This window comes from Tympanuchus pallidicinctus, unplaced genomic scaffold (genome assembly GCF_026119805.1).
Source record: "Tympanuchus pallidicinctus isolate F22 unplaced genomic scaffold, pur_lepc_1.0 scaffold25, whole genome shotgun sequence".
NCBI classification, from domain to species: Eukaryota; Metazoa; Chordata; class Aves; order Galliformes; family Phasianidae; genus Tympanuchus; species Tympanuchus pallidicinctus.
Window position 1 is genome coordinate 106,629 of NW_026294742.1, and position 12,207 is coordinate 118,835.

The window sequence follows — 12,207 nt, forward strand, 5'->3', positions numbered from 1 at the left end:
TGCCTTGGAGATGGAGGAAATTAAGCAGTTGTCTACCCTACCTGGTCTCTCAGAGGACTCTTCTGTTGTGGGGTTGCTAAGAGTAGAACAGTAGGTGCAGATCACTGCTGTAACAGTGCACTAGTGACAATACTGCACCCTTTGGGACTCTCTGATTCCCATTCATCAGTTGATTTGTCAACTGAAGAACCAAGGTGAAAGTCCCTTTCACTCACCAACAGCCCCATATGTCCAGTACAAAAGTCCAGTGTAGAGTGGAGGCTAACAGCGGACTATCATGGCCTGAATGAAGTCACACTACTGCTAAGGGCTGCTGTGCCAGACATGCTAGAACTTCAATGCAAATTGGAGTCAAAGGCAGTTGAGTTGTACGCCACAACTGACATCACCAATACTTTTTTCTCAATCCCTCTGGATTGAGAAACAGAGTGGAGGCCACATTTTGCTTCCATTTGGAGGGGCATCTAGTATGCCTGGAATTGACAGCCCCAGAGGTGGAAACACAGCCCTACCATTTGTCATGGGCTGATCCAGACTGCTCTGAAAAAGGAAGAAGCTTCTGAACACCCACAGTCATTGGTGGCATCACCATGTCAAGCAACACAGCAGAAGAAGTTTTTGAGAAAGGGAAGAAAATAATCCAAATCCTAATGAGATCTGGTTTTGTCATAAACAACGGTCAAGGGACCTACACAGGAAATCCAGTTTTTAGGAATTTTTAGGCTCCACTGTTCCACTCCACTGTACAAGCAGAGAGTAAGAAGCAGCATACTTTGTTCACTGATGCAACCTGTCACATTGTGGGAAAGCATCAGAGGTGGAAGGCTGCTATATGGAGAGTCAACGTGACAAATCACAGAAACTGCTGAAGGAGAAGATGAGTGGGGCCAGTTTGCAGCAGTGAAGGCCATCCAGCAGGCTTCAGATACTGGTGAATGTGCCATGCTCTACCTCTACACGGACTCCTGGATAGTGGCCATCTCCTATGGGTGTGGTTTACTGCAATGGAAGCAGAACAACTGGCAGCACAGTGGCAAACCCATCTGGCCCCTGCACTGTGGAAAGGCACTGTTGTCTGAGTGGAGAACTTGGTTGTAAAGGTCTCATGTAGGTGCTCACATACCTAAGAGTCGTGCAACTGAAGAGAATCAAAACAAGCAGCAGGTGGATCAGGCCAGTAGGACTGAAATGACTCAAGTAGATCTGCACTAGCAACATAAGGGTGAATTATTTTTAACTCATTGAGCCTATGACACCCTAGGCCACCAAGGAAAAGATGCAACAGTTAGATGGGCTAGGAACTGAGGGGAGAACCTTACTGTACAGGTTATCCACGAACATGAAACATGTACTGTAATCAAGCAAGCCAAACATGCCTCTTTGACATGGCAGACAGTGGCTGAAATATCAATATGGGAAGGCCTGGCAGGTGGGTTATATCAGACTCCCACAGACCTGCTATGGCAAGTGTCATAAGTGTTCTGTGCTTGCAGTGGTGGAAGCAACCACTGGATGGCTAGAAACATATCCTGGGCCTTGAAAAGCAAGTCTTGTGGTAACATGGTACCCAGAAATAATTGAGTCAGACAACAGGACTTTCCAAAACAACCCCACAAACACCTGGGCCAAGTAGTATGCACAGGTATATCACACAGCCTATCCCACATCATATAATACAATGGACTGTTCAAGACTATTCTGAGAGCAACGGGTGCTGGCACATTTAAACACTCGGACACACATTTAGTAAAAGCCACCTGGTTAGAAAACACTGGGGAATCTGCCAGTCAAGCTGGCCCTGCCCAATCAAAACTCCTGTGTCCTGTAAAAGGAAATGAAGTACCTGTAATGCACGTGAATAACATGCTGGGCAAGATAGTTCTGGTTCTTCCTGCCTTGAACAAAGGCTAGCCTATCCATGGGATTGATTTTGCTCAAGGACCTGAGCGCACCTGATGGGTCATGTAGAAGGATATGGAAGTCTGCTGTGTATCTCTCATTTCAAAGGCGATTTGAGGATGAATGAGCATAACCAATGATTTCAGTTGTATTGTGTTAATTGCTACCTAATACTGCATGTCATCACTACTAGGTTTGCTATATGCCTTATCAATGCTATTGCTTCAAGAATCATCTACATTAATGAAGAATGAATTCTGGTGGAACAAGAATGGGCTTCAGCATAGAATCATAGAATCATAGAATCATACAATCATACAATCACAGAATCATAGAATCACAAGGTTGGAAACAACCTGCAAGATCATCCAGTCCAACCGTCCTCCCATTACCATCACGACCACAAGCACTAACCCAGATCTCACAGCTCCTCATCCAGACTCTTCCTGAACACTGCCAGTGACGGAGACTCCACCACCTCCCTGGGCAGCCATTCCAGTGTCTGACCACTCTCTGAGAGAAAAAGTTCTTCCTTATGTCCAATCTAAATCTCCTCTGGTACAACTTGTGGTCATTTCCCTGGTCCTGTTTGTTGCCTGGGAGAAGAGACCAAACCCCTCCTCACCACAACCTCCCTTCAGGAAGTTGTAGATTGCAATGAGGTCTCCCCTGAGCCTCCTCTTCTCCACACTGAACAATCCCAGCTCCCTCAGCCGCTCCTCGTACGGTTTGTGCTCCAGACCCTTCACCAGTTTCGTTGTCCTTCTCTAGACATGTCCCAGTGCCTCTCATGTGTCTTTCATGTAGTGAGGGGCCCAAAACTGAACACAGCATTCGAGGTGCGGCCTCACCAGAGCTGAGTAGAGGGGGATGATTGCCTCCCTGCTCCTGCTATTTCTAATTTCTAATGCAGGCCAGGATGCCGTTGGCCCTCTTGGCTACCTGGGCACTGGATGGCATGCAGCAATCCAACAGCATGCATCATTCCTCCAGCCCTGAGGGTCTGTTATGACAGATGGAGCTCAAAGTCATGGACTAAAGGAACTCCACGGACAATTTAGAGCAGGTGTGTCCAACCTGTGGGCCACATTCAGCCCTGGGCAGTCAGTAACACATCCCCACAAGACTGCAAACTTTTAGCATTACTAGGAGACCTGCATATGTTACACTGACACACGTGTTTGCCATTTGTGAGTAGAACCTGGTGATTGACAATGATAATATTTCAATTTATCTACACACGTGTCTGCCTGTAAAGACATTTTTTGTTATTAAGCAGATACGTAAGTTTTCTTATTTAATTATTAATTTTGGGCTTGTGCTATTTCATAAAATGATTTGATAAGTTAGCATATTCACTGCAGAAGAAATATACAGTAATTATGTCATATTATATATATTGTGAATATATGCATAAACTCCATTATACATTTTACATGCAGCTCAAGACAATTCCTTTTCACTCAGTGTGGCCAGGCACAACAGGTTTGGCACTTGTGATTTAGAGGGATAGCCCACACACTTGCAGGAGTGCTATGTGTGTATATATATCAAAAGGCAGAAAAGGTGATGGTAACCAATCAGGATGTAAGTGTGGGACTTGCTGTAAATGATATGGAATAAGGAGCAGATATTGCACTGTTTTCAGATGGGAGAGTTTCTTCATAGTGTCTGGCTTTGGTAGAAAAACAATGTTGACAACACACCCATGTTTTCTTTGTTGCTGAGCAGTGCTGAACAGACAATCATAGAATCCCTAGAGTTGAAAGGGACATTTTAGGGTCATGTAATCCAATTTCCCTGAAGTGAACAGGAATGCCTATAGCTCAATCAGGTGTGCAGAACCCCGTCCAGCCTGACTTCCAGTGTTACCAAGAACAGGGCAACCACCACCTCTCTTGGCAGCCAGTGCCAGTGCTTCACTACTCTTATTGTAAGGGTACTGTAAGGGTACTTTTTCCTTATCTGACATCTAAATCTCCCCTCTTTTAGTCTGAAACCTCTTCTCCTCGTCCAACCACAACAGACACTGCAAAGGAGTTTGTTCCCTTCTTTTTTACAGCTCCTTTCAACACTGAAGGCCACTCTCTTGTCACCTCAGAGCCTGCCTTCTCCATGCCAAACAGCCTCAGCTCTCAGCCTGTGCTTGCAGGAAGCTGTTCCACCCCATGCAGCATTTTTGTGCTCCATGTCTCTCCTGCATTGAGCACTGCACACCTGGATGCAGCACTGGAGGCGAACCACGGACATTTCAGCTTCTCATACTGTCCTGCCAGTAAGGATCTGAGAGTGGACTGTGCTAGGACACCTGACCCAGGGATATTCCTTACCATATGATGTCACCTGAGAAAGCTTTAAAATGGATAGTCGGCTGGGGGGCAGCCACTGCTCAGGAAAAGGGTGGATGGTGAGCAATCGCATTGCGCACCACTTGTTTTGTAGATATTGCATACATGCGCAACATCATCACTGCTATTATTTCTCCCTTCTTTCTTAGTAAATAATTTTATCTCAACCTACAAGAAGTCCTACTTTTTTTTCCCCAGTTCTCTCCCCTTTCTCACTAGGAGAGGGGAGTGAATGACTATGTGGTGCTGATCTTCCAGATTAAGCAACATGTGTGCAAAGCAGGGAGTGTGCTAAAGGCAGTGTGAAAAAGCATGGGGGAGTCTTGTTGCACTTGAGTACTTTGAGAAAGCAGAGGAAGGAAGATGTGGAATTCAGTTCTGGGATAGAGTTAAAAAAGAAGCAGGGATGGATCCAGGATATCTGGGTTTGGAGTCTGAAATTGGCTGTCCTGTTCAGTGAAATACGTCAAGGGCTCAGGTGGCATCATCAGTCACCTGCACCAACCTGTGCTACCTGTAAGCAGTGTTTACTACTTTCCACTTTCTTTCAGCCCCAGGGAAAGATACCTGGACCAACGCTTCCCTTCATGGCTTCATCATCAGTGACAGCCGCCAGAGAAACACTAAGACCCCCAGAACCTGTAGGCTTGTGACTGACTTTAATACTTGGAGACTTGTTCCGTTCAGGTCTTTAGGAGCTGCAGTTCGGAAACTTGGCACCAGAGGGCTCATGGAAACGCACTGCGCCGTTACAAGCCTCTGCATCTTCTACATTATTAACTCTTCTGTTCTTGTCACAGAAATCACAGAAACACCAAGGTTGCAAAAGACCTATAAGATCAAACAGTCCAACCATCCACCCATCACCAATACTTCTCACTAAATCATGTCCCTCAACACAAAATCCAACTGTTCCTTGAACAGCTGCAGTGTCGGTGACTCCACCACCCCCCCGTGCAGCCCATTCCAGTGCCTGACCACTCTTTCAGAAAAGCAGTATTTCCTAACATCCAGCCTAAATCCAGCCTGCTGCAGCTTGAAGCCATTCCCTCTAGTCCACACAAGAGAATAGGCCAACCCCCACCTCACTACAATCTCCCTTCAAGTAGTTATAGACAGCAATGAGTTCTCCCCGTGTGGTCTACTAGAGAGATTCCAGGAGTTTGGTGTAAATGAATGATTTCAACATGAAATAACAAGACATTTTCTTCTTTCTCCAGCATTCTTTGTTTTTCTGCTTCAGGAATAAGCAGTATCAACAATCTCCCATTGATATGGATTCAGACTGTTGCATTTCAAGTTTGAATAGGTGGGAAAGGATTTTTGTCAGATACTGTATGGGCAACCTTCATCCCAGCCCTCCTAACCTGCCATTTCTCTTATCAGTCACATGGGACTTCCACTACTCTAGTTAAAATCTCAGCTTTTCCCACAACAAAGCCATTGCTGAATGTTTCCACATCAGTTCCCACCAATTCTGCTTGCAGAACTGGCTGCACACAGACGTGGGTTTCTTTGCACAAAGAAAACAAAATGCATCTCCTCAAGGATATTTTTGAGGTAACCAAGCGTGTTCCTGACATCCACACATCTCTTTGTGGAACCCAAGCACATTTGTTAACCACACAACCATCTCTCGAGGGCACACAAGTACATTCCTGGAGCTTTTCCCCAGGGCAATCAAATCAATCATCTCCTTGGAGCAAACAGTTCTCCTTCTGCGAGTCCCAGGAGGAGCCCAGCTACCTCCCAGGGGATCCCACCCAGCTCCACATCGAAGCAAAGCACCTCCCTGGGCCATACAGGGCCTGTCACGTTGATGTGACATCCTTGTAAACCCAGATTTAGCAAGCTTGGCTGAGCAAAGAGCCACGTGTTCCTTCAGTGATCATTGCTTCCCTGCTGGGGATCATTGCAACCCCATGTGGTTGGAATAGCAGAGCACTGATTGAATACATACAGCATAACTAATTAACAACAAATTACTTTTTGCTTTTTGTTCTTTAAGATGTTGAAAATTTCAGGTTGTCAGCACCATGCAAGTATTTTGGACATTTCCTCTGCAACAGGCCTGCCAACTCATTATTTTACAAAGTCACACATAACTTTAACAATCAAATGAGAAAACTTACTTCTGCTTAATAACAACCATTAGGTGTCTTCACCAGCACGCACACACACAGGTAAGTCGAAATATTATTGTTGGAAGAAGGGATTATGGACATCAGCACCGGTGGTCACAGGGACTGGAAACGCCACTTCTGCGGCCAGGGCCACGAGGAGACCGAGAGGATCCAAGCTGCGGGCTCACGGGACGCAGCCACGGGACGCAACCCGCCCCGGACATCATGACCTCCCCCTTAACGACCCGTCCCGACTATCACGACCTGCCCCTGCCATCCCGACCCACCCCTATCAGGCCTCTCCCTCCCATACCACAACCCCCCTCCCTTCACGATCCCACCCGTTCGTGTCGCGCTGCTGGCGGCGGAAGCGTGCAGCGGCTCCGCACAGCGGCGCGGAAGGGGCGGAGCTGCCGCCCTATGGCGGCGGTTTCGGGGCCCGCCGGGAGCGCGGCCGGCCGCAGCAGCGTTCCCAGGGCGGGCAGCCGGTGGAGGTGAGCGGGACCGGGCAGTAGGCGCCGCCGCCGTCGGATCCCGGCCGGCCCCGCTCCCAGCGTCCGTCCCCTCTGTCTCCCCATGCAGGTCGCGGAGCCGCGCTCCGTCCTACTGCGACGAGTCTCTGTTCGGCAGCCGGCAGCCGGCGCGGGTGCTGCGGATGGGGAGAGCGGACGTGGCCAAGCTGCACTCCCTGTTCTGGAGCCCGCCGCCGGCCCCTCGCCGCCAGCCCGGCCTCCCCTGCGGCCCCGCGAGCGGCCCCCTGCCTGCCGCCCGACCGCCAGACCTCGCCGAGCGGCCCGTCGCGGGCTCCGGGACGGCTCGGCGGGGCCGGCCCGGCGTCTGCGAGCATCTCGAGGGCTGCGCGGATGCCGGCGTCCGAGCCGCTTCTCCCGGAGGATGCTTGCGGTCCCTCGGGCGCCCGAACGCCTCCTCGGATCGGCCTCGCCTCGCTTTAGGCCGTGCCGAGGCAGAAAGGCGTGAACTGCGGGGCTCTCCTGCTGCAGCCGCCACCCCTCCGCCTCGGGCTCGGCCGAAAAGCGCGTGCGGGCATTCTGCCGGGAGCTGCACGGCGGGGCGGGGCTGCAAGGCCAAGCCTCCGTGGCGGTAAAATGAAAGTTCGCTCCGCGTGTGTGCAGCCCTCATCTACGTGAGCCGAGCACCGACCGCCTGGCGAAGACGTCTGCTGGAACCTGGGGCTGATGGAGGCCACGAGCGGGGCCGTGGGGAGGATGAAGAAAGCGATCACAGCGCGGAAGGACAGCAAGCTGGGCAGGAGGCAGCCCTGCGGCGGCAGGGCAGGATGGCTGGCTGTGGTGATGTGATGTGCGGCTGTGGTGGCAACAGCAATTTTCGCCTACCAGCAATCTTCAGCAAAGACGAGGTCAGATTCCTTTTGCTGTGGTGTCTGGCCAGGAAGGCAGAGCCACAGGGGACAGGACCTCTTCCAGCAGATGTCCAGCTGCAGGAGAAGGCATGGCTGCCAGTCAATCATGGCTCAGGCTGGGGTGCAGATCCCAGGTGGAGCTCCAGGTGCCAGCAAGGATCCTGGAGACACTGGGTGAAGAGGCCAGAGGGCAGGAAGCATGAAGGGCATCTGAGGTTTCTTTTGAATTGTCAGGCAGAGTCAGGAGTTGGACCTGATAATCCTTGTCATTCCAACTCAGGATATTCTGTGATCCTTGGCAACCGCTGATTTTGACAGCTTCTGGTGATTGGGGAGTGCTGACTTGGATTTATAACATGATTTATATTGAAGGTTATGAGTACTGCTGCAGCAGTGCAGTATTGTAACCAAATAAATGATCAAAAGGAAACTTGCTGGGGCCTGTGTTTTGTATGCAGAGTGCTGCTGGGTGTTCTTGCCCTGACAAGTCCAGGCCTGGGCACAACTCACAGCTCCAAATGTTTCAGCAAAACCATCCCTACCCACTTTCTGCCCCACAGGTGGTAAAGAGTAACTTGGTTTTCTGAGGAACTTAAGGGAGCGCTTCTAAAAAAGCATCAAGAAATGCAAGTAGCGAGGGAGAGTCTGGTGGTTCCCCTCCCATACCAGAGAAATGCTCTCTCACATCCAGTTGAGGACAAACCATTCTAGGACAAGCACAGTATGATTCTCCTTTAAAGCCAGATGGGCCTTGGTGCAGAGTGTTCAACACTCAGCCTGCTAAGGCAGCAGCTGCAAAGTGGGGAGCCTCCAGCAAGTGCCCTGCACACCTGCCAGCTATCACAAACCCTGGTTGAACTGCACGCGGCTGCAGAATCAAGCCTTTCCAGAGCAATCAAAGCCAGGAAACAAGCCTCAATTTGATATTTCAAGAGGTGCTTGTCCAAATACCTTTATGCTTCTTTAAACTCCTGCAGTCCCTTATCGTTTGGAGGCACCGTGGATACTGACTCGAATTTGAGCCCGATAAGCTTCATTGGATACTGGGGCAGTGATACAGGCTGTTACGTCTGCAGTTTTTCCAAGGGGCTGAGAGGAGCAGAGGTGCAATTTGGACACTAGATGGAGACAGCAGGATTAAGAATTGACGCATGAGAGCGCAGTTCCCAAGCAGCAGGTGGATGCTGGGAAGCAAATCAACAAACTGAAGTAAGTGTCCTGAAACCGCCTGGGAGAACTGCTGAACCCAAGAGCAGGATGCAAAATGCAGTGCCGAAGTGCTGGAGAAACTGAAGGACGGAGCCTCTAAAATGATGAGATTTTATCTAAGGAAACAGGTTGATGGCAGCTCAGCTCTGCTGTGTGACCAGCTGCGGCTGGCTCAGCACCAGCTGCTGTGCTCAGACACCACGCCCTGCCCTCACAGGCAGCACTCTCCCTGCCTTTGACCCAACTCCGACTCTCACCATGTCTCCCAGGAGCACACCCGTTTCCCGTTTACGGCACTGCCCAGCTTCCAGCGCAGCCGGTATCCGTCCCTCACACGGCCGTACGTGCGGTCAGCTCGGCCTCAGACGCGTAGAGCCGCTGGCCACGCTGCCTAGCGATCGCAGCGGGAGGCGGCAGAGCCGAGGCAGCGGCTCGGTGCTCGCAATCGATTTGCTGCGACGCGCTACGGCGGAGCGCCACCCGCGTACCGCCTGAGGTAACCGGAGCCGCGCAGTGAGCGCGCGGGCGGCAGCCCAACATGGCAGCACCGCAGCGGGCCTCGCGTCCTCCTGCAGAGCCTTTCCGGCAGCCAGCCCCGACTCTCAGCGCTCCACTGCTCGAGTGTTAGCCGCACGCCATACCGACGATTCCACCCCCACCACCGTTGCCGGGTGACCGCCGCGCTCACATTCGTCCCTGACCGGAAGAGGCGAGGCATCCTCACACTGCGCAGCCAATAGCAGCCCACGTCGCTCTCCCGAGAACCCGCCCTTTTCGTTCCCGTCAGTAAGCGTAGGCCCGCCCCGTGATGCCGCACGCGTCACTTCAAGCCAATCGGCATCCTCTCTTCTCCAGATAAACACCCGCGCTGCCCAATGACGGTAGGAAACGCTAGAAGGAGGCGGGAACAATCCGGCTCCTCTCGCTGGGGGACCGGCAAGTCGGAGGTGGGCGGGGCGTAAGGAGCTCCGAGCGCCGATTGGCGAGCTGGAAGGAGGTGTACCGCTGGGCGGCCAATGAGGGGCGGCGGGGCGGGACGGGACGGAGTCGCGGCGCGGCGCGGCGGGGCGGTGGGGCCCGTAGCGGTACGGGTACGGGTACGGGCACGGGTACGGGTACGGGTACGGGTACGGGTACGGGTACGGGTACCGGTACGGGTATCGGTACCGGCGGCAGAGGCTGGGACGCAGCAGCCCGGTTTCGAGTGCTGCTCACGGGGCGGCGGAGCGGCTCGAGCCCGGCGGCTGCGGCTGCGGGAGGTGCGGGCCGGCCGTGACTTCGCGGGGACGCGGCGCTGTCGGGGCCCGTCCTTACCGCGCTTTGCTCCTCTCTGAAAGGACTTCGCGACGCCGTGCCGCCCGGCCCGGCCTGCCATGCTTAGCGCCCCGCGTCCGGCTCCACGCCCGGCCGTCCCGTCCTCGTGGCACCGCGCCGTCCCGTGAGCGGCCGGGCTTGGGAACCGCGCTGCAGCGTCCGGAGCCTCGGAAGGGCGGGGATGAGGGAGTGCGGCTCCGCGTTCCGGCGGCTGAGGGAGAGCCCCGATGGGAGCCGTAACGGGAAAGAGATCTGACGGAACCCAGCCGTGCGCGGAGCTGGAAAAGGCCTCGTTCGAACCGCTCGGGAAACGAGGTTCGGGAAGACAGGGATGGCCGTCAGTATGGATGACGACGTCCCGCTCATCCTCACCCTGGATGACGGCAGCAGCGGCGCCTCGGCCCCGAGGGACAGCGCGGATCAGGAGGAGCTGCCTGGCCAAAGTAAGGCGTGCTGCCTTATTTTATTTCTGCCCGGTTAAAGTAAGGCGTGCTGCCTTATCTCACCTTTGCCCGGTTCCATGTCCGTGTCGGCAGTGCCGTCCTGCCTTGGGCCTCAGCTCGGCACGGGCTGCGGTGCAGTTCGGTGCGGGCAGAGCCGTGCTGCGGCAGGCACGGCAGAGGACGGGGCGGACCAGCCGTCCTTTTCCAGCACGTTCTACCTGTCCTTTGCATACCGCGCTGTGACTCCCTGCCGCCACGCTCAGCTCTTCCGTTTGGTACAGAGCTGCTCCTCGCACCGGCCGTGCTGCTGTGCCATCGCAATGTCAGGTGCAGCAGCTGCGCTGATGTAATTTGCTGTTTTCCATCAGGAGCTGGCTTTTGCAGCCGTTGTTTTGCCTATTTCTAGTTTAGGTTTTGACTTCTGCAGTAAGGACACGGATTTGTGCTGATAGCCCTTAAAATCCTTATTGTGTTGTTATCGAAGAATCAGGAGTGTTTGGAGACAATTTATACGCAGCCCTGTTAACCCAGCTGTTCAGTGGGACGTAGCCAGTCTTGGGGAGAGGGAACACAAAAGCTCCCATCGCTCAGCAGCTCTGCTTTCACCTCAGTGAGCGTTTGCTAGAGCCGTTACCCTCAGCAGGTGAGAGGCAGACATCAGGTGTAACTGAAGCGTGCTTGTGGACTCCTGTTTGATGTGACCCCTTATGAATGTGGTTTAGCAGCTTTGTTGGACGCATCTCTCAACTCCCAGCTGATGTTGCAGGTATGCAGGCTCTTGTGATCCTGTGCAAGCTCTGCTTCTGCAAGCACAGCATTTCTATCAGATGCATTGTTTCCTGGCCTGTAGCTCTTCACTGTGCTTTGTCCCTTTTCCCCATCTCCTCTGTGATTTCTGTGGTTTGATTTCCTCTTGCAGTCATACGAGTTCCCTTAGTTATCTCCTCCTCTGACTTCCTGAGCTAGTTCCTGGTTTCTGACAGTCACAGTTTTTCCTCTTCTGTCCCAACCCTACAGCATATGTCTGTGGCTAAATCACCACTCTGTCCTTCATTGCTGCTCCATCATATCTTTTTGTTTTAATTTAATTTAATTTAATTTAAGCAGAGACTGCATCCCTGTTTTGTCATGTATTTATAGGCTTTTTACTGAATAACATTATTAACTTTTTTGTCCCTTTTTCTTCCATCCTTTAAAGAAATTACGCGGGCTTTATGGGTTTTTATATGGGTTTGATTAAAGCCAACAGGGTTGTGTTGAAGCACAAGTGTGGGAATGAGCATATTAATAAGTAAAAATAGTCCACAATTTGCTCCCTTTGAAATACAGTGAAATTGCTGAGGAACTAATTTTCTGCTTCTTAGAAGATAGCCCTGTGGTTTTTGAGAATTCATTTCCTGGAATTCCTTAACCTAGGTGTCTCTTGATATTGAAGAACTATTACTTCACTATATGTTTTTAATCACTGTTAAAGTTGAGCTTGCTGAAAA

General features: G+C 52.0%; 2 protein-coding genes across 3 annotated transcripts in view; both read left to right on the forward strand.

Annotated features, from left to right (window-relative positions):
• The first annotated feature begins 6,715 nt into the window (after positions 1–6,715).
• Positions 6,716–8,181, forward strand: RITA1 (RBPJ interacting and tubulin associated 1). The gene is made up of 2 exons (XM_052689807.1): positions 6,716–6,864; positions 6,953–8,181. Exons 1-2 carry the CDS (start codon positions 6,791–6,793, stop codon positions 7,473–7,475), a joined length of 597 nt encoding a protein of 198 aa, XP_052545767.1. The 5' UTR covers positions 6,716–6,790; the 3' UTR covers positions 7,476–8,181.
• Positions 8,182–10,089: 1,908 nt separating this feature from the next.
• TPCN1 (two pore segment channel 1) overlaps positions 10,090–12,207 on the forward strand; it is a 48,356-nt gene continuing 46,238 nt past the window's right edge. The window contains exon 1 of one of the 2 annotated variants that reach the window (XM_052689386.1): positions 10,090–10,717. In XM_052689386.1, the coding sequence (XP_052545346.1) occupies positions 10,606–10,717 (112 nt within the window). In that variant the 5' untranslated portion in view covers positions 10,090–10,605. The remainder of the gene's footprint in view (positions 10,718–12,207) is intronic. The other variant, XM_052689383.1, reaches the window with a different exon arrangement.